Genomic DNA, 24,491 nt, shown 5'->3' on the forward strand with positions numbered 1-24,491 from the left:
TAGTAAACACTCAGCCAGTTTTTCTTTTCCAGTTTGTCCATGTGAAAAGTAAAAAGGACCAGAGAGCCGAGTCAGAGATTGTTGGCCTTCCTTCCCGGTATCCAGCTTCTTCTCTCCGGCCGTGTCTTCTGGTCTCTTCTGTAACCTTCCTTCACCATCTGTCTCTTGTCCAGGCTGCCTATGGCTTGGACAACCAGCCCTGAGTCAGGAGTCCTGGGTTCCCTTTTCACGTTGTCACCCTCTGTGTGACCTTGGGGGAAGTCATGTAACCTTGGTGATGATGCTTCCCAAGAGATGTGGTGGGGGTTCTCTGGGAGGGAGTCACTTGGGGAAAAATCCAGGGAAATGTTGCCTTCAATCCTCTGTGAGAAAATCTTTGTCTGGGGTCCCCAGGACTCTCCAGAGGGGATAAACTGGTTCTGCTACATATAGTACCTGATACAAAGGGATGTTATGTCCTTTGAGAAACAAACAGGAAAGCTGTGAAGAGACCATGAGAATCAGGAGCACATATTCTGCGTCAGGCTCTGTCACTAATTTGCTGCAGGACTTAGGCACATCCCTTCACCCCCTGGGGTCATTTACTCAACCCTAAAGCAAGGGGATTGGACTAGAGGATCTCAAAGTTTTCCTCCAGGGGTACAATTCTGTGACTCTGCTCAACACAGTATATTAAATGGAGAAGAAACTAGAGGTGGGAATTGTGCTGAAAAGAGCCTCACCAGTGGATTTGGGGGAAAGTATTATTACAGAAAAATAACTGGGGAGGCTCCTGAGTGACAAATTTGGAGATCTGATGGGTAAAACGCATCCATAATAAATGTTGAGGCGTTCTCTTCTCTTCATGATGAAATTTTATTTTCCTATATCTCACTTCCAGTCAGTCAAAAAGGACGCGGGAGGGTTCCATGATGGAGGGTCTTCTCCTAAGGAATGAGACTCAGCCTTGTGCTGAGGGGAAGGAGGTGAGATGAGATGGAGGGGAGAAGAGAGTGTGCCAGTCAGTGAGAGACGTTGGAGGGCTCTTTCTTTTTTAGGGCATGATCTGGGGGACAGAAAGGTGTAGACCAGCCGTGAGGACCCACCTGATGTTGGATGTGCGCCATTGTTCCCTCTGACACTCACTGGAGGGAGTCCACGGCCAGGAGGGAAAGGGAATGTACACGGCAGGAGATGATTCTGGTTTCAGCACAGAGAACACTGACTTCAGTGTGCTGATGACGTGAATCTTGTACATTACTGTCAACAAATTGCATTTGTGTGTGTGTGTGTGTGTGTGTGTGTGTGTGTGTGTGTGAGTTGAATGTCATTCCCTCTCTTTTTAGCAACCTCAAGCCATTCTCTGTCTCTAGTACTTTGTCTCCATTAACGCATATTGTGAAGGTTTGTGGGTGGTGGGGTCAGTGCCTGGCCAGTGGTGGGAACTGCTAGGTAAGTGGATGTTAAAATCAATTATGTGAAGGAAGGTCATCTGGCTGGAATTCAGTTCAGAAAAATCAGACGCTGTGGAGAATCAGGTTGTTACTTCTGCAGCTACAATTTTATTTTTGGATTAAATTCCTTGCAAGCATTTTAGCTTGCTCTCCACTTACCCCTTTTCATTTTTTAAATTATAATGATCTCCTGAAAGTTGATCCTGTACTGCTGAACATGTGGTCATGCACAGTATCTTCCTAATCCCCGGTAGAGGGATACAGGAACAAAGGGGGCCCTTTGTTTAAAGGAATGTCCACTTTGAAGAGATGTACAGGGAGTGCTCGCCTCTTTAGCTGGTCAAGAGCCACCTTATAGAATGTCCTCGGGCACAAAAGTGCCTCGCCTGAGACCTGCCCAGACAAGTGTAAAGTAGCCGAAACTGGCATTGTGCCCCAGACTTGTCTAAAGAACAGGAGTAGTGGTACGAAACCACTAAATGTCCAAAACAGTACTCTTACAGGTGGCCTTAGGGGACTGATTCTGTTCTAAGGGGGTTGTTTCCCTCAAGACCTCGTGCCAACTGTAAGTGTCATTTTCCTTTAAAGCATTGGGTTGAGAGGTGCCTGGGTTCCTCAGTTGGTTAAGTATCCTATTCTTGATCAGGGCTGAAGTCATGATCTCACGGTTCGTGAGTTTCAGCCCCGTGTGGGGATCTGCACTTGGAGTGCGGAGGCTGCTTGGGATTCTCTCTCTCCCTCTCTCTCCGTGCCTCCCCTGCTGGCCCTCTCTCTCAAAGTAAATAAATAAACTTAAAAAAGAAAATAAAATCTTTAAATGAATAAATGAGGAAGGATGCTTTCAGGCCAGTGAGTGGTCAGGACTCAGTCTTTGGCTCTTTTCTGCCCGTCACCGGAAACCCTTTTGAGGCTCATCACTGTGAAGGGCTCTCCTCTCCCCTTTTCTCTCCTTCCTCCACTGTTGAGATCACAGGAGAAAATCTGGGAAGTTTACTTTGGTCCTAGACCACCTGGACTGTGGGTGCTCGCACTTGAATCGTTCCGACCTTGCGTGAGTCAGCGATGCTATGAAATCCTGCGTGTAAGATACCAAGCTCAGTCGGGACACTTGCAGAGAGATGTAAAAGATACCTTTATGGGATTCAAGGTGATTGTGCCACAAGCACCTAAAAGATAAGGAAAAGTAGAAGTTGCCAGTTTCTACACGTGCTGGGCCCCTAGAGCTCACAGAATTGTCTTGGATTATTAACTGTGTCTTCCTTGAAAAAAATAGAGGAAATCTTCCCACGAGGCTAATTTTCTCCTCAGTTCCTTCCCTGCTCCCTCCTTCCTTTTCACAGCCTGGTATTTTGGAAGAGTTGTCGGTATTGTCTTTCTTCACCGGCCAGTGACTTCCCAGTTCCCCAGTCTCTGAATTCTGCCTCCTTCATGCCCCTGAAGGAGGTCCATCAGTGTCACCAGGCACCTCCAGATGCTTCTCAGCTCTCCTGTTGTGTGAGCCCTCCACGATTCTTGAGACACTTCTCTCGAATTCTCTTTCTTCGGACTGTTCTCCTCGATCTCCGTTCCTGGTCCGTCTCCTCTGTCCTGCCTTGGAACCTTTCAGGTCTCCCACACTCAGGCCTGATTTCATTGCTTCCCCCTTGTCACAGACCGAATTGTGTCCTCCACCCCCCACCCCCATTCATATGTTGAAGTCCTAACCCCCCCCCCCCCCCCCCCCCCCCGCACCTCAGAATGTGACCTTATTTGGAAACAGGGTCTTTGTAGAGGTAATTAGTTAAGATGAAGTCATACTCTTACTGGAGTAGTCTGGGCCCCTGCCCCCAACCCACATGTCCTTATTAAAAGGGGAGATTTGGACACAGACACACACACATGTGAAGATGAAGTCAGATCCCAGAGGCTTCTGTAGCTAAGGAACCCCAGAGATGGCCAGCGAATCACTAGCAGCCAGGTCAGAGGCATAGAACAGATTCTTCCCCATAGTCTCAGAAGGAATCATAACGCCCCACCCCTATCACCATGATCTTAGACATCCACCTCCAGGACTCCTAGACGATGAGTTCTGTTGTTTACACTACCCAGTTTGTGGTGTCCCCTGTCGAGGCAGTTCTAGTGAGCTGATAAACCCCAGGCCAGTGGGGGACCAATGTGTTGGTCTAGAAGCCTCTTCACTCTTAAACATTATTGAGAACCCCAAAGAGCTTTGGCTTATGTGGATCCTATCTACTAATATTTCCCACACTAGGAATTAAAACTGAGAAATTTAAAAATGCTTGTGTGTGAACTCATTTAAATTCATATGAACCTGTTTATTATGTTAGTATAAACACCTCTTTTTTTTTTTTAAATTTTTTTTTTTTCAACGTTTTTTATTTATTTTTGGGACAGAGAGAGGCAGAGCATGAACGGGGGAGGGGCAGAGAGAGAGGGAGACACAGAATCGGAAACAGGCTCCAGGCTCCGAGCCGTCAGCCCAGAGCCCGACGCGGGGCTCGAACTCATGGACCGCGAGATCGTGACCTGGCTGAAGTCGGACGCTCAACCGACTGCGCCACCCAGGCGCCCCTAAACACCTCTTTTTATGAAAGTACTGTATTTTCCAAAACAGTTTCGTGAAGAGTAGCACTGATTGCTTTCTTTTGCAAATCTCTTTAATGTGTGACCAATAGAAGACAGCTGGGTGTCTTTTGCATATCTATTTTTACATTCAGCTCATTGCTCTATGTTATTTTTTTTTTTTTTTGAAATATACGATGAAAATCTGGTCTCACGTAACTAAGTAGTTTCTAGAAAGGGAAATTTTTTTTTTTAATTTTATTTAAATTCAAGTTAGTTACCATATAGTGTAATAACTAACACTACTACAGTAGTAGAATTCACTACTAATTCTAGAGTAGAATTTAGTGATTCATCCCAGGAAAAATGTTTTACTAGACTTTTCGGTAGTTGTGGACATTTTTCTTCGATACTATAGGCCTTTTAAAAATTTTTTGTTAATGTTTATTTATTTTTGAGAGAGAGAGACAGAGCGTGAACAAGGGAAAGGTAGAGAGCGAGAGAGGGAGACACAGAATCCGAAGGAGGCTCCAGGCTCTGAGCGGTCAGCACAGAGCCCCACGCGGGGCTGGAACCCAGGAACTATGAGATCATGACCTGAGCAGAAGTCAGACGCTTGACTGACTGAGCCACCCACGTGCCCCAACAAGTAGTACTTTTTAAAAGCTTAGTTGCAGTGTGGACTCTGAAACCAAATCAATGACCTTTTCATTAAAATCCCTTGGTTAAGCATGTACTTTTCAATGGATCGTTTGCCCAAGCATGGCTTTATAACATCATGCATTGGGCATTTGGGAAATAATGGTTCATTGAGTTTTGAAGATCTCCCAAATGCTGTCCCATTTCATTATACAATAACTTTTAAAACTCACATTTATAAATATCCCCACAGAAATATCCTCATCAGAAAAGTTGTTAGCATTGAGAAGCTGTCACGTTCATGTGGGCGCATAAAAGTTTTCCAAAATGTTAATTGTTATTTGAGAGTTAGAATTTCATCACTGGCAACAAACAATGTCAGTTGTTTTCCTTTGAAGTGACAGAATCATTTGGATCACTTCTGAGAAAATGCCTGCCAAATGCCTATGTCTGAATAACCACAGTGTGTCAGCTGTTCTTTTCAAGTAAGAATGGTGTTCTGTCAAAATAGCTAATTCAGCTGGCAAGTCAAACCATCACTCTTCTTACTTCGTTATGCCACAAACGGGCTTTATGTGTGCTTTCCGTTTTGTCACACGGGGTATTAACGATGAAACGATATTTCGTCTTTTGCCTGGGCCACAGTGCTGGTCTCAGAACTGCTCTGTCTGCTGCGAGGATTGCCTCTCCTTGCGTCCACTCTGCAGTTAGTAACGTGTTTTCTGGGGCGCCTGGGTGGCTCAGTCAGTTAAGCATCAGACTCTTGATTTCAGCTCGGGTCGTGATCTCTTGGATTGTGGGTTCGAGCCCCTTGTCAGGCTCTGCAGGCAGCTCAGAGTCTGCTTGGGATTCTCTCTCTCCCTCTACCCCTTCTTCGCTCTCTCAAGATAAATAACATTAAAAAAGATAAATATGTTTTCCAAGTTGTGCCATTTACCCCTACCCTACCTGCTTCAGAGCCGTCAAGGGCCCCAGATGCTCTTGTGATAAAGGCGCAGTCCTTAATACAGCCTGCAGATCATGTCCTCATCCTGCCCGCTTTCTCCCCACCCCCTCATTCTCTCTCCTGTGTATACTGCCTTCTTTCCCCAAGAAGGAGTCAAGTTACACGACTTAGAGATCTGTGTTCTCTCCTTCAGTGTACCCATCTTAGTTCTGACACATTTGTCCCCGTGGTTATTTAATAATTTGATTACTGAAACTAGACTGTCTCAGCTCTGGGGCCACACTACCTGGATTCAAGTCCCCTCTCTACCACTTGCTAGTGAGCAACCTTGAATGTGTTACCCATCTCGGATTGCTAATCTGCAAACCAGACAAACAATAACAACGAGGATTTTAATAATACCTATTTCTTAGGGTTTTGTCTTAAATTTGCCCATAGTGGGCATCATCTGTTTGCCATTGATATTGGGATTATTACTTTTGCCTGCCCTGCTAGAGTTTACCACAACAGGCACTGTTTTGCCCAATTCGTGCCTTAAGCGCCTAGTGCCTTGCCTGGCACTTCATAGTTGCTCAGTCAATATTTTTGAGGTTATTTTATTTTATTTTATTGTCGTTTTAATTAAATGTTTGATTTTCTTCAAATTAGCTGATGGATACAAACTGTAAAAATCAAGTCGTACAAAGGGTTTGAAAGAGCAGTGCTCAAATCTCCTCCCTCTCCATTCCATCTGCAGCCTTGTTCTTACTCTTGAATACTTTTTTCCTTTTGTGGTTACTTTCAAAATCTCCAGGGGCGCCTGGGTGGCTCAGTCGGTTGAGCGACCGCCTTCAGCTCAGGTCATGATCTCACGGTTCATGGGTTCGAGGGTTCGAGCCCCACATCAGGTTCTGTGCTGACAGCTCAGAGCCTGGAGCCTGCTTTGGATTCTGTGTCTCCCTCTCTCTCTGCACCTCCCCTGCTCATGCTCTGTCTCTCTGTGTCTCAAAAATAATATAAACATTAAAAAAATTTTTTTTTAAATCTCCAAATAATATGCTCACGCTGCTCTTCTCAGTTTATTGGCGTTTGACATTATCTTTTGAATTGAATACTTGTTTCTTTTTGGTCTCTCCCATCTCCACTAAAACGTAAGCTCCATAAAAGCCGTGACTTTGGGGCGCTTGGGTGGCTCAGTCAGTTGAGTGTCTGAATTCAGCTCACCTCATGATCTCACAGCTCGTGGGTTCTAGCCCCATTTTGGGCTCTGTGCTGACAGCTAGGAGCCTGGAGCCTGCTTCGGATTCTGTGCCTCCCTCTTTGCCCCAACCCACTCGCATTCTGTCTCTCTCTCAGAAATACATAAACATTAAAAAAAATAATAATAATAAAAAAAAGGCAGCAACTTGGTTGTGTTTCCTGCTGTGTCTGCAGAGCCTAAAACAGGGCCTGACGCACTGGGGGTGCCCCATAAATAAGCCCTGGATGAGTAAGCATCAAGACATGCTTCATGAGCATCTGTAGATGCTTGCTGTTGTGCTGGCCTCTGAGAGGCACTCAGCGAGCACCAGTAATGCTCCATGGAAATGAAATCGGTGCCGTTTCTATCCTTACTCTCGTAACTGTTACCTTCCCTCTCTTCTTTTGTCTGATCAGTCTCCAGGTCCAGGTCCATTTTATTACTTACACAGCTGTGAATATGAGGCCCGCTCAAGTTGACATTTTGTTTTGTAACATTGCATCACCGAGGGCTTAAAGTTTCCCCTCAAAGCAGTTTCTTGTACTGTTTTTGTCTTTATGGTCCATAATCTGTGATCTGCTCTCCAGAAATCCATAAAGCTCTGAAAACAAAGATGTTTTTATGCACGTGGCAGCACAGTCTGACCTGATTTAACGTGAGGCATGTGTAATTTTTATTGATTCTTCATAGTGAGGATGTATATATTTAAGTACAGAAGGATTAACATGCTTTGATTACAGCGTGCTGCCCCCAGGGCCCATGTGGTGTTATATAACATATAGTATATACCTGGCTTAACTTTCTAAAATAGACGACATTCTGAAATCCAAAAGCCTTCTGGCCCCAAAGTTGAAGACCTGTAATATATGAGCTTTATGTGTTCGTTATGGAAATATCAGGGAATAAAGAAAAGGACAAAACACATAAATCTAAATCCAAATCCTATCCACCATGATGATCTCAGTATAGTTCCTTCCACATCTTTCCTGTATTGATTATATATGTTGAAGAAAGTCAATGATACTGTTTCATAAAATACTTTTTATCAACAGCGTTCCAAGAACCTGTTTCCTTGTCTGTAGAATGCTTTTCATGCTATTTTAATAGCCGCACTATATTCTATCACAGAGATGTGTCAGAGTTCGCTTAACCGTCTTGATCTTTTACTTCTTCCTCAAAGCGGCCCCTGAAGAGGGTTCGCAAAATCTCCAGGGTTCTGTGCACCAGTTTGAAAACCACCAATCTGGCTTAGGATCCTTTTCCAGTGAAGGAACTGAGTCAGTCCAGATTCAGTGAAGGAACTGAGTCTCCTGATGGGTAGCTGCCTTCCCTGGGGCCACTCAACCCCCCCCCCCCCCCCACCGGGCTACTTTGATTTAGAACACACATCTCCAGAGATTTGTCTCTGTCCTCTCTCCACTGTATAATGCCAGCTAAGCACAATTCTTCTTTGCTCTTTCTGAAATCTTTTTTTTTTAACCTTTTATTTTGAAATAATTACAGATTTTACAGAAAGTTGCAAATAGTACAGGGAGGTCTTGTGTGCCCTTCAAGCAGTTTTCCCCATTGGTTATTTACATGGGGAAATTGACAATGATAGAAAGCCTGTATATGGTTCTGTGTCATTTTATCACGTGTATAGATTCACATTTCCAGCACCATAGTCAAGCTCTAGAACTGTTCTGTCACCGTGAAGATTTTCCTCATGTTGCTCCCTCATAGACACACACATACACCACCACCATGACCATTCCTAATGCCTAACAACCAGTAAATTCTTCTCCATCTCTATAATTTTTGTCATTTAGAGAATGTTGTCTAACTGGAATCATATAGTGCATGACTTTTTCAGATTGGTTTTTTTTTTTTCACTTAATCACCTTGAGATCTATCCAGTTTGTTGGGTTTATCAATAGTTATTGCTTTTAGTGATGAGTGGTATTCTCAGGTATGAATATACCATAAGCAGGATATTTTGGTTGTTTCCAGTTCTGGGCTATTACAAATGAAACTGCTATGATTGATGTATAGCTTTTTTAGGGGTGAACATAAGTTCCATTCTCTGGGATAAATAGCATGAGTGTGATTGCTGGGTCCTAAGGAGAGTGCATATTTAGTTTTTTTTAAAAAGCTGCCAAACAGGGGCTCCTGGGTGGCTCAGTCGGTTAAGCATCTGACTTTGGCTCAGGTCATGATCTTGTGGCTTGTGGGTTTGAGCCCTGTGTCAGGCTCTGTGCTGGCAGCTCAGAGCCTGGAGCCTGTTTCAGATTCTGTCTCCCTCTCCCTCTCCCTCTCCCAATCTCATGCTCTGTCTCAGTGTCGCAAAAATAAGTAAACACTAAAAACAAATATTTTTTTTTTAAAACTGCCAAACAGTTTTCCAGAGTGTACCATTTTACATTTCCACTGGCAATACATGACACATCCAGTCTGTCCACATTTTTGCCAGTGTTTGGAATTGTCACTATTTATTATTTGTCATTGTTCTGATAGGTATATACTGATATTTCATGGTGGTTTTAATTTGTATTTCCCTAATGGCTAATAATGTTGAACGTCTCTTCCTGTGCTTAGTGGCCATCTGTACATCTTTTTAGGTAAAATGTCGTATGGCTTTGGCCCATTTTTCCAATTGGATTGTTTGATATTTTGTTGAAGTTTGAAAACTTGATAAATTCTAGGTATGAGTCCTTTATCAGATACGTGACTTGCGTATATTTTCTTCCAGTCTTGAGCTTGTCTTTTTATCCTTTTTTCTAGAATCTTTTGCACAGCAAATTTTTGAATTAATTTTTTTTTACTTCTCTTGTGGATAGCAATTTATGTGTCTTATTATAGGAACTCTTCACCAAACCCTCGGTTCTGAAAATGCTCTACTATGTTTCTGCTCAAAATTTTCTAGTTTTACATTTGAAATTTATCCCTGATCCATTTTGAGTTAATTTTTGTCAAGGGCGTGAAGGTTGTTAGGTCTTCATTCCATTTTTGGCCTGTGGATGTCCATTTGCTCTAGCACCATTTGCTGAGAAGGTGATCTTTCCTCTACTGAAATGCTTTCCACTTTTGTCAAAAATCAGTTGGCCTGACTTGTGTTGGTCTATTTCTGGATTCTCTATTTTCTTGCATTCACCTATTTGTCTGTCTTTCCCCCGGCACCACAATCTTGATTAGTGTAGCTGTATGGTAAGTCTTGAAATTAACTAGAGTGGTTTCTCCTACTTTATTTTTCTATTCATTATACCTCTGCTGATAAGACCCTGGTTGGGAGGAGAGGAATGCCTGGTTACTGGTCCCCACATGGCCTCAATGAGGGGGTGGCCTCATTGCCAATGGCAATTGGGGAAAGTTCCTATTAGATCTCCTCTGACATCACCCAGTGAGGTTAACAAAGGGTGTCTTATTACCACAGGGTGAGTCTGGGAGTTCAGACTCCGCACTTGGCCTTCTCTGACACGATACTGGAGGGTGTCACTTTGGTGCACGTGGGGGAAGGTAGAAGACTGGGCTCTCCCCACTTGGGCTTTGCTGACATGGGTGGGCATAGAATCACAGTGTTTTCTGTGGTGTTTGGCTGGATTAGAGTGATTACTATCTCAAAGTCTTCTTTCTTACTAGGCTGCCTCTTTCCTGATGCCTTGGCTGAGAGAGCAGGCTGTATTGGGGATTTTTTTTCTATCTGCCTATCTTGCTGGCTTCTGCAGCACCATGCCTAGAACATAACAGGCAAAAGAAACCCCAGAGAACTTGCCTCTGTCATTCCTCACGCCCTGAGGTTCCTAGAAGGTCTGTCTTCTCTCTACCTTTCAGAGTCTTCTAATATTTCTTGTACGTATAATGTTCCGGGTTTTCGCTTTTAGTTATTGGGAAGAAAAAGTATTTCCACTCCATCTTTCCAGAAGCAGAATCAAAGTAATTTTTCAAAAATGTCAATCACTTGGGGCGGCTGGGTAGCTCCGTTGGTTAAATGGCTGACTTGATTTCGGCCGAGGTCACGATTTTACGGTTCATGGTTCGAGCCCACATTGGGCTGTATGCTCGCATACAGATCCTCTGTCTCCCTCTCTCTGCCCCTCCCACGCACATGCACTTGCGTGCGCTCTCTCTCTCTCGCACTCTCTCTCTCAAAAAGAAATAAATGTTAAAAAAAATTTTTTTTTAATGTGAATCAGTTAAGTAATGTCATTTCTCTGCTTCACAATTTCCAAGGGCTTCCTGGTATGATTGTAAAAAATAAAATATATATAAATCATAATCAAAATATATAAAATCAAAATTTCCTAATCATAATCAAAATATATAAAATCAAAAGTTCCTAAAAAAAGCGAAAGAACAAAATCCAAATTTCCTATCGGCCCATCAGAACTTCCGTGGCTCCCTGTTTCCACTCTGACGTGCTTTATACTCCCTCTCCCCACCCCTCTCATGCCCCAGCCACATTGGCCTCCTTTCTGTTTCTTGAACGTGTTGCGCCTTCTTGGACTATGAAACAATATCACGCGTAGTTGTAAACAGGGACTTTGGTGTTAGATGACCTGTCCTGAGTGACTGTGTGACCTTGGGCCACTTTCTTGGCCTTTTTGCGCCTCTATTTCCTCATATGTGACTTGAGAATAAGAATACTGTCCGCCTCCTAGGGTTATTGAAACGATTAAATAGATTGGCCCATGTTATGTAATTTGAGGTACTCTAAAGTGCAGGAACGATACCCAGCGCAGAGTAAGCATTCAGCTGTGGGGATGAAGTTACCTACACCTCCCTGCTCTTGAATGGCTGTTTCTGTTGCCTGGAATACCTCCTGCCACCCCCCCGACTCCCACCCCCCCCACCCCACTTTTTTTTGCAAGACTGACTCATTTAAATCTTCCACGCCTCAGCCTAAATGGCCTTATCTGCTTATGTAAAGTAGTCTCTCTTCCTTTCTCTAAAGCCTATCTTTCTATAATAGCACTTTTTATAATCTGTGATATCTGGCTAACTTATTACTCGTTTACTGTTTGTCTCTTGCCCCGTGGACAAGAAGCTTCGTGAGGGCAAGCACTCTTGTCTCTTACTCACTGCCCTACCCCCACCCCGCCCCCCCCAGCCCCGAACAGAAGGAGCCACATAGTAGACTCTTAATAAAGATGTATTGAATGGATGCAAGAATTCAGGTCATTTATGGTTACACACCTATTACACATAATGCTGCAATAGACATTATTGTGGTTAAATTTCCGTATACAACTTCCAAATTTTTTCGTAGGATGAACTGCCTAGAGTGGGGTTGCTGGGTCAAAGGATATACACATGGCCTTTCAGACAGATTGTATTAATTTATTGTCCTGCCAGTGTCCTGTGAGTGTGTTGTCCTTCTGCATTTTCCACTTAGGGCTTTAGGAGGGAAAAAAAGAAGCAAACCTTGAAATGCATTCTCCCTCCTCTCCTTCTCCATTCAAAATAATTAATATTCTGTTATACTTTGCAGATGAGGATACTGGGAACCTGGGGTTAAATAAGCTTCCCCAGGGTCAATGGCAGAGCTGGGATCGTGGCTCGGGTCGTTTGGTTGTAAACTCTGGTCTTAACCATCAAGGTGTGCTTTTCGTCTATATTTTTCCTCAGTGATTCCTGGGCACCGGGACATTTGAGGACGTCTGCACCACCCACTGCCCGGGGGACCCAGCAAACCCCACCTGGGCTGAAGAGCAGAATGGGAGGTAGGCAGCGGAAGGGGCATGAGGAGGGAGGCACCAGTCGAGGCAGGGGCTCCTCTTGCCTCGAGTTCATCTGGCAAGAGAGACGGAATCAGTGTCGGTCATTCTCTTTGCAGTTGCCAGTTCTAATCCTTCTGCTCTGCTTTGTGGGTCCTGAGTTCAGCCTTGAGAAGTCTGACCAGGTGAGGCTGGGCTCGAGTGATTCTGCCATGTTGGGGTGGGTGGCTCTGGCCAACCTCTGTGTCTGAAGAAACCCGAGCATTGCTTTTCCTACAGGCCTCGTTACAGGCCACCTGCTCCCCCCAGGGACCCTGGCCTCCGCTCCCCCAGGTTCAAGCTGCCCCTTCTCAGCTGATCTTCCCAAACTGCCTGCATTCACCCTGCTGCCTCCCAAGGTAAAGTTAGATTTTCCACCCTGTGTTCTCAAAAGCAATAGTTCTAATTTGATGACGCACAAGCATCACCTGAGGTGCTTACTAAAAAGACCTCAGACAACCTGGGCCATTTGAATATTGACAGGATATTTGATTACTGTTGAATTACTTTTGAATTTTAAGTGTGACCATGGTATTACATATGTGTGTATTATATATGTAATATATATGAATATGTATCTTTTAGGTTACATATGTATTATATATATATATATTATATTATTATATAATATATAATATATGTATATGAAAATGTATCTTTTAGGTTACATATGTATTATGTATATTATATAATATATAATATATATTATAATATATATAATATAATATATGTCAATGAAAATGTATCTTTTAGGTTACATATGTATTATATAAAATATATAATACATAATATATAATATATATTATAATATATATAATATAATATACGTATATGAAAATGTATCTTTTAGAGATACATACTGAAATATTTTGAAAGAAGAAATATGTGTGGGATTAGCTTCAACGTAGCCTGGGGTGGGTAGGAGAAGTGGGTGAAAGAACTGATGATACAAAATTCACCAGTTGACGCTGAGCAGTGTGAATATGGGGGTGCCTTATATTGGCCTCTGTACTTTTGCGGTTGCTTTAATTTTTCCACTCTAAAAAGTAACAACAACAACAAAACACCCTTCTTATTCTAGGGTACATGTGCCACTCACCCCAGGTGGGTGCATGAAGGGATCTGCAACCCCCCCCCCCCCCCCCAGGAAAGCTGCTTTGCCAAGCTCATTATTGTGAACGAAGGTGGCCACTGCAGAGGACCCCCAACCAGGAGACGCGGTGTAATTGCTTTACTCCTCTGCTCCTCGGCCCCCTCCACCAAATAAGTTGATCAGGACAGTAATTCTCGGTCAAAGGGTAAATAGTCATGTCTGGCCCTGTCTCTTTACCTGGGCCACACTGGAAACCGAATCTTAGCTATTGAGTGTTTATCTGTCTGTTCTCTGTTGTAAGTGAAGTGTTTTTGAAGATAGTTGTTGATAAGATAGTGGGCATGATTTGTTTTTCATGTCCCAAACGATTTCATTTTACAGTGACAAGAAGGAGTGTTTGATGTGCTTAGTAGATGCACTGGAAGGTTGTCTCTAGGGCCCTTCTAAGTCCTCTAGAAACCTTTCCCAAAACTCTGCTCACCGAGGGGTGAGTTACTTTTCTTACAGGAGAAAGCCACTGCTTCCTGGTGGGGCTCCAAGGTCGTGGCCCTGGGCTCAGGTGGCTGGGGGAGGGAGGGGGTTTGAGCAGGGCTGGCCGGTGAGGCAGGTTCTCCTCACTCCCAGGCAGGTGTTGATACAACAGAGCTGCCTCTGGGCTCTGTAGGCACCTAGGGAGGAGAAGCACCGGGAGGGGCTCTTTGCCTTAGGGAAGCTACCGGAGGAATCCTGGTCCCAGGCCTGTCACTCACAGGCCCTGACCAAACACAGCTGCCTCTGGGGGATCCCTGCTAGGGGGGTTGGGCCGAGGGAGTACCAGAGAGCTGTAGCCCCCGCCCTGCTGCGGATCCCTGTCTAGAGCCTGCTGGGACAAAGCCGGGGTAAGAAGGCCCTTTACACTGTGTTCTTGGTCTGCTTGATGCTAATGTCTTGTGTCTCTCTTCTACGGAAACATTCCTTTATTTATCAGAGAGGGTAGTATGAAAAGTTTTGATTCATCTAGGTGTCAAAAGGCAAAAAATGCAGCATCAGGCGATGCATTCTGGAGGGAGGGATGATGTTTGGTCTCTAGTCAATAAATTGGGCAGTAACTTTTGAGAACCTGCTTTGTGGCTGAGCTATACTGGTGATAGAATGGAAAACATGACATAGTTCTCACCTCATGGAATTTACTGGTTAGTGGGCAACACAAACGTGAAACAAGTAGTTGCCGATGATTTATCTTCTGGGAGTACTGGTTTCACGTGGTGGTGGTGGTCTGAAAGGGCTTAGGGTAGAAGAGGATCTTTGCACTGAGGCTCCAATGACAGGATTGTGTTGGGTGCATGGAAACCAGGGGGACTTGGGGAGGAAGAAAGTGAGGTTCCAAGTCTAGGGGAATGCATGGACAAAGGTCCTGAGGTAGGAGGGAGCTCCGGGAGACATTGTGTGTCCAGAGAGCAGTGTGAAGGGCAATGAAGCTGGAGGGGAAGGCAAAGGCCAGATATACAGCCGTTTTGTTGGCCAAATCAAGGGTTTTAGACTTGATTCTATGAGAAATAGAGATAAAAGAATAATTAAAGCAGAGAAGGGATAACCCCGGTGTCTGTCAAACAGCAGCTACTGTATATATTATAAAATGAAATGAGAAAAAGGGGCCCATTCTGGAGGTGTGATAGTTATTCCAGAAGGTTGGTCTTTGGGGAAATTGATTTGGCTTGGCAGTGTTAGAGCAGTCCAGAGGGCCTTTGATGGGAGTGGGTTCTACATGAATACCCTTTTTCCATACAGAGGACATACATACAGATTTATTTCATTCTGGCTGACTGCACAGGGTTCTGTGAGTCAGCTTAATCACTGTCCTGTTGATGGATATCTGGTTTAGATCCATTTATTATAATTATGATATACAATGTTATCAGGAACATCGTTGTGCATACATTTTCCCATACATCTCCAAGTTTGTCCAGATGAATAGCAGTGGAAATCCTGGGTCATGGATATGAGTGCTATAAAATTTGATAGACACTGACAAATTGCTCTCTGAAAAAAACTGTCCAAATGTACACTTCCAAGACTAAAGTACAGTGTATGAAGATGCCTGCTCTCTCATACCGTCCACAACATGGGTCTTTACTCATATTTTTTAATCTCTTGCCAGTCCGATAGGTGGTGAAAAGTGCTATCTTGTTTTTGTTTATATTTTTAGAATTAAGAGTCATTCCTGTTGGATGTTTTTCCCCTGTCGGATATTAATATAATGCAACTAAAGCCAGTTTTCATCCTAAGGCTTCTATACTCTTATTCCCTCCGATGTCTTTGTCTCCTGCAGACCAAGGCTGTGTCAAGATGGCGTCCGTGTTTCGCAGTGAGGAGATGTGTTTGTCCCAGCTGTTTCTCCAGGTGGAGGCTGCATATTGCTGTGTGGCTGAGCTTGGGGAGCTTGGACTGGTTCAGTTCAAAGATGTAGGTGCCACATTCTTGGGAGACAAGAGGAAGGTGGGGTGGGTGTAGACATCTCTTTCACACCAACTTCTTGGTAGTGAACTAAGTTCAGGGAGTAGAGCCCTGAGCTGGGATAGATGGAATTCCACGTGGTTCTAGTTGTTCTGGCTAAGGTTTGTGATAACGTTGAGAAGTGACTTGCAAACATGTTCTCCTTTCCTCTAGATGTATCTCTTCTATAGGAATGTTTTGAGGCTCTAATGCAGTCACTACATGTTAGATGGCATTATACTTTATTTCCTACGTAGTACCTTCAAAGAATTAGAGGTCTCCAATGGGCATGTGGACTACCAAACCTTGTTCCGAAGACAGAAACCAATTGTTCCTAACTAGCTGGTCTGAGGACAAAGTGCACAGTCTCCCTAGAGTGACATTCTAGGGCTAGACAGTCTTGAGTGTGATGTTGGGGTATCATTTCTCAGAGGTGGTTTGGATCCTTACCAAGCTTTTTTGAACAACGTTCTTTACTCCTTTACTTCCTCACCAAGATCACAATCAAAACTAAGCTCCTGCAGGGAAGGATCTTGTCTTGTTCTATGTGTTCTTAGTTTCTAGTACAGGACCTCATGTGAGGCAGTTCCTTAATAACATTTGTTGGGCTGAGCTGAGGGTCACCATCACTAGGACACTGAATTTTTGTTGATGATTGTGATAACATTGCACGGAGCTATGCAATTTCAAGATCCTGTCGTATTCATGACTCCACTGAGGATTTCAAGGCTCATTTGGATGTAAATCCAACTAAAAGCAAGGAAACCTTAACTGTGGGAGGACTTTCTAAGTGTAGGAAGACCAGAGCTGAGGCATTTGGGAGATTGCATATAAGAACATCAAGGTGTGTTTTGCCTGTAACTTACCTGTCTCATGCATGGAAGTATCTATTCTGAAGATGGTTCCGGCAACCTTCCCCAGAATTGATAATAATAATAATACTAATAATACTAATACTAATACTAATAATAATTCCCCAGCATTAATAATAATAATAACCAAAGGGAATACATTGGCATCTGTTGCTACTAATGTGTGGCTTCTGGTTTCCCCCTACTCTAGTTAAATGTGAATGTGAACAGCTTCCAAAGAAAATTTGTGAATGAAGTCAGAAGGTGTGAGTCGCTGGAGAGAATTCTCCGTAAGCCAGTTTTCTGTTTACTGTCTAAGTGTCACCTGGTTGGGAGGTAAATGGTTTGCAGAACTAGATTATAACAAACATGTACCTGTTTGTATACTTTTTGAGGTGATTCTAGAGACAGAGTGGGGAAATTAGGGTTGGGTTGCTGGTGCCATGGCAGTCCTGGGGGGCGAGGGGCGGGGGTGGCTGGGAACTCAGGTAGCTGGGCTGGCTGAAAGGTACCTGTCTGCTTGGGCCTACTTCTTAGGTGAGAAAACACAATCACCTTGGGCTCTCTCGTGGGGTTTCATCCCACAGGTTTTCTGGAAGATGAGATGCAAAATGAGATCGCAGTTCAATTGCCAGAGAAAGCCCCACCAACCCCTCTCCCACGGGAAATGATTACCCTGGAGGTAGGTTCTTTTCTACTTTGCTAAAGACAGTCACGAAGCCTGTCTCCTGAGGAGCTCAAAAAAACCACTCACGGATCTTTACCCAGTTGCAGAAGGTGTAGGGGCAGATTTATGTGACTGTCCACTTTTCAGTGTTAATCCCCCAGGAAAATCCCACTGTAAAATTTTTATTTTCATTTTAAATGTTTATTTACTTACAGACAGTGGGTGTGTGCATGTGAGCTGGGGAGGGACAGAGGAGAGGGAGAGACAGAATGCCAAGCAGGCTGCATGCTGTCAGTGCAGAGCCTGAGATGGGGCTCAATCCTGCCAACCATGATATCATGACCTGAGCTGAAACCAAGAGTTGGAAGCTTAACCCACTGAGCCACCCAGGCACCCCACCCCCACTGTACAATTTTTAGAGTCACTTCTGATCATGGGGAGAGCTCTTTTTTTCTCCTACTGCAGCCCGAATGGAGCTCACCCCACTTTGAGAAGTGGTTTCATTGATGGACATAAATTCTCTCTCTCTCTCTTTTAATGTTGTATCTATCTATCTATCTGAGAGATATAATTTTTATTGAGTATTCCCTAGGTCCAAAATACTGCTCAAAACATATTGTATGTTTTACATGTAATTGTAATTGGTCAATGATTGTCCCTATTTACAGGTCAAATATTTGAATCAGATGTCAAGTAACATTTCTGTCATCATAGAGTTAATAAATGAAGGAGCCGGGAACTTATCCCATTGGTATTCAGAACCCATATACTTTTTGTGGGGGAGATACATTTTATTTTGAAATAATTACAAATTTATAAAAAAATTGAAAGAATAGGCCAGGAAACTCCTGTTTATACTTGTCTCAAATACCTTAACCGTTAATATTTTGCATATTTTTCTCTCTTATTTTCTCTTTCACTCCCTTTCGCTCTCTTTTTTCTTTCTTTTTCTTCTCCTTATACACACTACACACAGATAAATGTGCATATAAGTTTTTTCTAAACTATTTGAGAGTAAGCTGTAGATACATCCTTAACCCCTAAATACTTTAGAGTACTTTTCTTGAGAACAAGGACATCCTTTTGCATAAACACACTACAGTGATCAAAATCAATACATTAACACTGAGACAATACTATTATATATCTCATTTACAGACCTTGTTCAAATGTGACCAACTGTCTCAACAATGTCATTTACAGAAAATTTGACAAATTTTATAGTCTATTCTCCTCTCCAGTCTAGTATCATGCATTGTATTTGTTATTGCACTTTATTCTTATCTCTCTGCCACAAGTCCTCAGTCTTACTGTCTTACTCAACCATAACAATTTTGAGAAGTCTTAACCATTTACTAGAGTGTCCCTCAACTTGGGTTTACCTGATTTTCTATGCTTATGATTAGATTCAACTTTTGCATTTCTGCCGGGAATACCACACAGTGATACTACATCCTTCTCAGTGCATTATGTAAGTTGGCACATGATATCCATTTGTCCCAGAATTGGTGACATTAAATTTGATCTCTTGGTTAAGGTTGTATTCATCAGATTGCACTCATGTAAAGTTAATATTTTCCCATTGTTCACTTAAATATTTTGTGTGGGGATACTTGGAGGCTATGGAAATACTCTGTTCTATGATCCATTGATGATTTTTTTTTTTTTTACTTTATATTTCTTTTTGTTTTAAATAATTTATTTATTTTTTAATTTACATCCAAGTTAGTTAGCATGTAGTGCAATAATGATTTCAGGAGTAGATTCCTTAATGCCCCTTAACCCATTTGGCCCATCCCCCCTCCCACAATCCCTCCAGCAAGCCTCTGTTCTCTATATTTAAGAGTCTCTTATGTTTTGTTCCCCTCCCTGTTTTTATATTATTTTTGCTTCTCTTCCCTTATGTTCATCTGTTTTGTATCTTAAAGTGTCATATGAGTGAAGTCATATGATATTTGTCTTTCTCTGACTGACTAATTTCACTTAGCATAATACCCTCTAGTTCCATCCAGGTAGTTGCAAATGTAATGTTTTATTTATTTTTGAGAGAGCACAAGCAGGGGAGGAGGAGAAAGAGGGGGACAGAGGATTGGAAGTGGGCCCAGCTCTGAAAGCAGTGAACCTGATGTGGGGCTTGAACTCACCAACTGCAAGATCATGACCTGAGCCAAAGTCGGACGCTTAACTGACTGAGCCACCCAGGACACAAAGTTCTTAGAAGCAGTGAAGTCTTGTCTATATGATGCTACTGAACAAGACTTTTGCTGGCACAATGGGATCTTCTTTTTCTTGTCTTGTCTTCCTTCTTTTCTTAACTATTGTCACTGTACTATACATTATAGCCTAAGGATTTATTTATCTTTTAGCTGGAAGACCACCTTCACCCATTTCACACCCTGAAGCCCCATAACCACCAATCTGTTCTCTGTATCTATGAGTTCAACTTTTTGTTTTTTTTCTTTTCTTTTCTTTTGTTTCTTTCTTTTTTTTTAAGATTCCCTATTTAAGTGAGATCATAAAATATTTGCCTTTCTCTGCCTGATTTATCTTACTTAGTATACCCTCAAGGTCCATCCATGCCATTGTTATGGCAGGATTTCCTTCTTATTATGGCTGAGTAATATTTCCCTGTGCACATATACCCCATCTTTATACGTTCATCTGTTGATGAACAGTTAGGTTGTCTTCACTCTTGTAAATGATGCTGCAATGAACACGGGACTGCAGGCATCTTTTCGAGACAGTGATTTTGTTTCCTTCGGATAAATACCCAGAAGTGAAATTGCTGGATCCAATGTGTTGTTAACTAATCATCTTTCTGGTGGGAAATGACTCATGCTTTGTATCTACTCTAGACTGAGGCCTCTCCTCGATTGGCTTCTGGGATCAGCTGTGCCTCAGCCAGCTGTTTTCTTTAGCCAAGGACATTATAACTGAGGGGACTACCCCTTTCTTTCCCTCTCTCCTTCCTTTTATAAAACTTTGAGTGCCCACCATGCACGAGGTAGCTTAGAGAGAAACAAAACATGGCCATGTCCATTAGGAGCTTCTAGAGCAGATGGTGGTGAAAGGAGGGAGGGGTGAGGCAGTGAGAAAGAATGTCAAAAGGTAGGCAGAGCCAGATTCTGGAAGGCCCTGTAGATCTTGATTAAAAAAATTGGATATTTTATGCTAAGAAAAGGAAGGGCCCATTAAAGGAGGCAGGAAGGTAGGGGAGCTTCACTGAGCTGAGCCTTATCTCTGGCTGGGTTTGTTTGTTTGTTTTCTTTAAAGATAATGTAAAATTCTTGAAATTTTTGAAGCCTTTAGTAGTATAAATAAAGATACTCTAACAGAGATACGAGCCTGGCAACTCCCCTGGAAAATATTTTGGATCTGGCCATACTAAAGCCTGGATATTTTGGAAGCTATTGAGTTGGTTGTACGTTTCAGATAGTACTTAAAAAAAACAAAAATCATTGCCTCCAAAGGAGGTAGGCATTGGCCCACTGGTTGGTTTTGAAACTCTACACTTTCATACATTTATACTGGTAACCAGTTAGATTACAGTCCAATGTGTACCAACAGCCCTTCCTCGGTATTTTCCTCCTGGGTATTATTTGTTGTAAAGATGAAATTAGAATGGCATGAGCTTATACATAACAATATTTGTCTAACCATTGACCAAGGGAACAGACTGATTCAATGGTCTGGCAGTTAGTTGAGTGTTCCTCCAGCATTCCTATGAAGGGGAATCCTTCAAGATTGTGCAAGAGTACACAAGTGGCTTTGGGCCCTTGACTTGCAAATTTTCTAAAGAGGCTTTCATAACAATCCTAGAGGAAATATTAATTCAGAAAAAAAATCTACCCACAAATTCACCATCTCAGCAGAAACTGCCATAACTTCTCAGTTTTTAGGTTTTATCCTTATCAGCTATATTTTTATGTAACCCCATGTCCATTGTCTACATTATAATTTTCTACTTTTTGCATTTAACTATCACTTTGTAAACTATGTTTTAAATAATGGGCTGTTGTCCAAAATATTTTTAAAGGCAGAATTATTTTAAGAAAGGGTTTTTTTTTTTTTTAAATGTTTATTACTTATTAAGAGAGAGAGAGAGAGAGAGACGGAGTGTGAGTGGGGAGAGTTAGAGAGGAAGACACAGAATCTGAAGCAGGCTCCAGGCTCTGAGCTGTCAGCACAGAGCCTGATACAGGGCTCAAACTCATGAACCGTGAGATCATGATCCGAGCCGAAGTTGGATGCCCAAGTGACTGAGCCACCCAGGTGCCCCAGCACTATTTTTTTTTTTTAATATATGAAATTTATTGTCAAATTGGTTTCCATAAAACACCCAGTGCTCATCCCAAAAGGTGCCCTCCTCAATGCCCATCACTTACCCTTCCCTCCCTCCCCCCCTCCCCCCATCAACCCTCAGTTTGTTCTCAGTTTTTAAGAGTCTCTTATGCTTTGGCTCTCTCCCACTCTAACCTCTTTTTTTTTTCCTTCCCCTCCCCCATGGGTTTCTGTTAAGTTTCTCAGGATCCACATAAGAGTGAAACCATATGGTATCTGTCTTTCTCTGTATGGCTTATTTCACTTAGCATCACATTCTCCAGTTCCATCCACATTGCTACAAAGGGCCATATTTCATTCTTTCTCATGGCCACGTAGTATTCCATTGTGTATATAAACCACAATTTCTTTATCCATTCATCAGTTGATGGACATTTAGGCTCTTTCCATAATTTGGCTATTGTTGAGAGTGCTGCTATAAACATTGGGGTACAAGTGCCCCTATGCATTAATACTCCTGTATCCCTTGGGTAAATTCCTAGCAGGCCCCAGCACTATTTTTAATAGAATCATTGAGCGTATAGAGCAAATGGTTAAGAAGAGGTTAAGAAAAAACTTCGTTTTCTCCCCCAACTTTCTGCCACTATAGTTAGTGTTCAAAATTTAGGGTAGTGATTATCACTGGGTGATGTGCATGTGGGGCCCATGGTGGAGTTCCCTCTGCAACGTGTATGAAATTTTCCATCATAAAAAATACTAAAAATTCAATTTTTTTCTGATATTAACATGCTTTTTTTGGGAGGGAGGGGAACTAACATTTGCAGGAATATTTTTGTTTTATTGTTTATTTTCTAATAAATAGAAAATTTATTAGACCTTTGGTAAAGGTGTCTCTTAGGTAGATTAAAAAAATATCTAGCATGATCTTCTCCATCTTTTAACAGGTGACCTTAATCCACTTTCATCTATTATGGTTGCTGATTCACTGACCATTGTTTTTGTTAAATGTTGAATTGATACAGTAGAATTTTTAGAAACTGTGTGTAAGGTATAAAGAATAATGATACAGTAAACACTGAGTGCCATAACTCTGAATGAGATAGAGGTGACCACAGTGATGGTGTTAAAGCCCTCTGTGTGCCCTCCCCTCCCCCCCCTCCCTTCCACTCTCCTCTGCACTCCTCCCCCCTTGGAGATAATCACTGTCCTGAATTTTGTATTTTTCTTTTCTTTGTTTCTGTAGAGTTTTATCGCATATTTAGTCTTCTAAATAGCATATGATTTAGCTTTGCACATTTTAGTTTTATGTAAATGAAATCATGTTTATTCTTTTGCAACTTTCTGTTTTCTTACATCGTTTTATTTTTAAGACACCATATTGTTTCATGTTTCTGAAATTAATTCATTTTCACTGCTGGGCAGTGTTTCTTGTATTGAATGTACCACACTTTATCCATTCTATTGTTGTTGGACATTTGAATAAGTGAGAAATGAGCTTTCATATGTGTGTGTGTGTGTGTGTGTGTGTGTGTGTGTGTGTGTATTTTTTTTTTTTTTTTTAGAGAGTCAGGGAGAGGGGCAGAGGGAGGGAGAGAGAGAGAGAGAGAGAGCGAGAGAGACAAAGAATCTTAAGTAGGCTCCATGGTCAGTGCAGAGCCTGATGTGTGGCTCGATCCTACCACTCTGGGATCATGACCTGGGCTGAAATCAAGTTGGGCCCTTAACCAGCTGAGTCAACCAGGCACCCTGAGCTTTCAAATTTTTTAATTATTTGCCAAATCTTAGTAGTGCATTCACAAATTGTGCCCAACAGAGAGATCCTCACCTATTACATTTTGAATTTCAATACCTATATTTTACATTTCCAAGATTTCCTGTTTTTAAAGTTTATTTATTTTGAGACAGAGAGAGTGAGCACAAGCTGGGGAGGGGCATAGAGAGTGGGAGAGAGAGAATCTCTCCCCCACTGACAGTGCGGACCTGTCAGAACAGAGCCCGACTCAGGGCTTGAACCCATGAACTGTGAAATCATGACCTGAACCAAAATCAAGAGTTGGATGTTTAACTGACTCAGCCACCCAGGCGCCCCACATGTCCAATGGTTCCCCTTTTATATTTACCTGTTTTTTCATTTTAGGACATGCTTATTTAATAATTTAGTGGTGTGTGTGTGTGTGTGTAGGGGTGTGTGTGTGTGTGTACGTGGTGCTCTTTGAGCATTCTAAAAAAAACCTTAAACTCTTTTTCAGACTATTCCATAAAAATAATTGCACCCAGTGTGAGTTTGTGTTCTGACTGTTGATTTTGTTGGTGATTTTTCTTATCGTAAGATTTCTTCTTGAGACTTTCTCATTTTGTATGCTCATTTTGGAAGGAAGATTGTTTCTTAGTTTTTGATTTTGTCTTCTTGCCTATCGTGCTCCCGTTTCTCTATGTAGCCTTTTTCTCTTGCTCGTACCTGGTTCTCCAGACTCCAACCCAGAACTAGTGATTTCTCTTCTTGTATTTTATGAGTACAGTGTGTTTGAGGCGGAAGGAATTCTCAACATGTAAATTCACTTTAGCTTCCCTTTTAAGTGTTTGAAATGGGGGAGAGACA

General features: G+C 42.4%; 1 protein-coding gene across 3 annotated transcripts in view; it reads left to right on the forward strand.

Moving 5' to 3' along the window:
- Window positions 1-24,491, forward strand: part of ATP6V0A4 (ATPase H+ transporting V0 subunit a4) — a 96,109-nt gene that overhangs the window by 9,525 nt on the left and 62,093 nt on the right. The window contains exons 2-7 of one of the 3 annotated variants that reach the window (XM_058724138.1): window positions 12,401-12,495; window positions 12,609-12,674; window positions 12,769-12,887; window positions 15,930-16,063; window positions 17,156-17,234; window positions 17,532-17,626. In XM_058724138.1, the coding sequence (XP_058580121.1) occupies window positions 15,947-16,063; window positions 17,156-17,234; window positions 17,532-17,626 (291 nt within the window). In that variant the 5' untranslated portion in view covers window positions 12,401-12,495; window positions 12,609-12,674; window positions 12,769-12,887; window positions 15,930-15,946. Of the gene's footprint in view, window positions 1-12,400; window positions 12,496-12,608; window positions 12,675-12,768; window positions 12,888-14,266; window positions 14,500-15,929; window positions 16,064-17,155; window positions 17,235-17,531; window positions 17,627-24,491 lie in introns of those variants that run through there. The other 2 variants (XM_058724137.1, XM_058724139.1) reach the window with 2 other exon arrangements.

This window comes from Neofelis nebulosa, chromosome 4 (genome assembly GCF_028018385.1).
Source record: "Neofelis nebulosa isolate mNeoNeb1 chromosome 4, mNeoNeb1.pri, whole genome shotgun sequence".
Taxonomy (NCBI): Eukaryota; Metazoa; Chordata; class Mammalia; order Carnivora; family Felidae; genus Neofelis; species Neofelis nebulosa.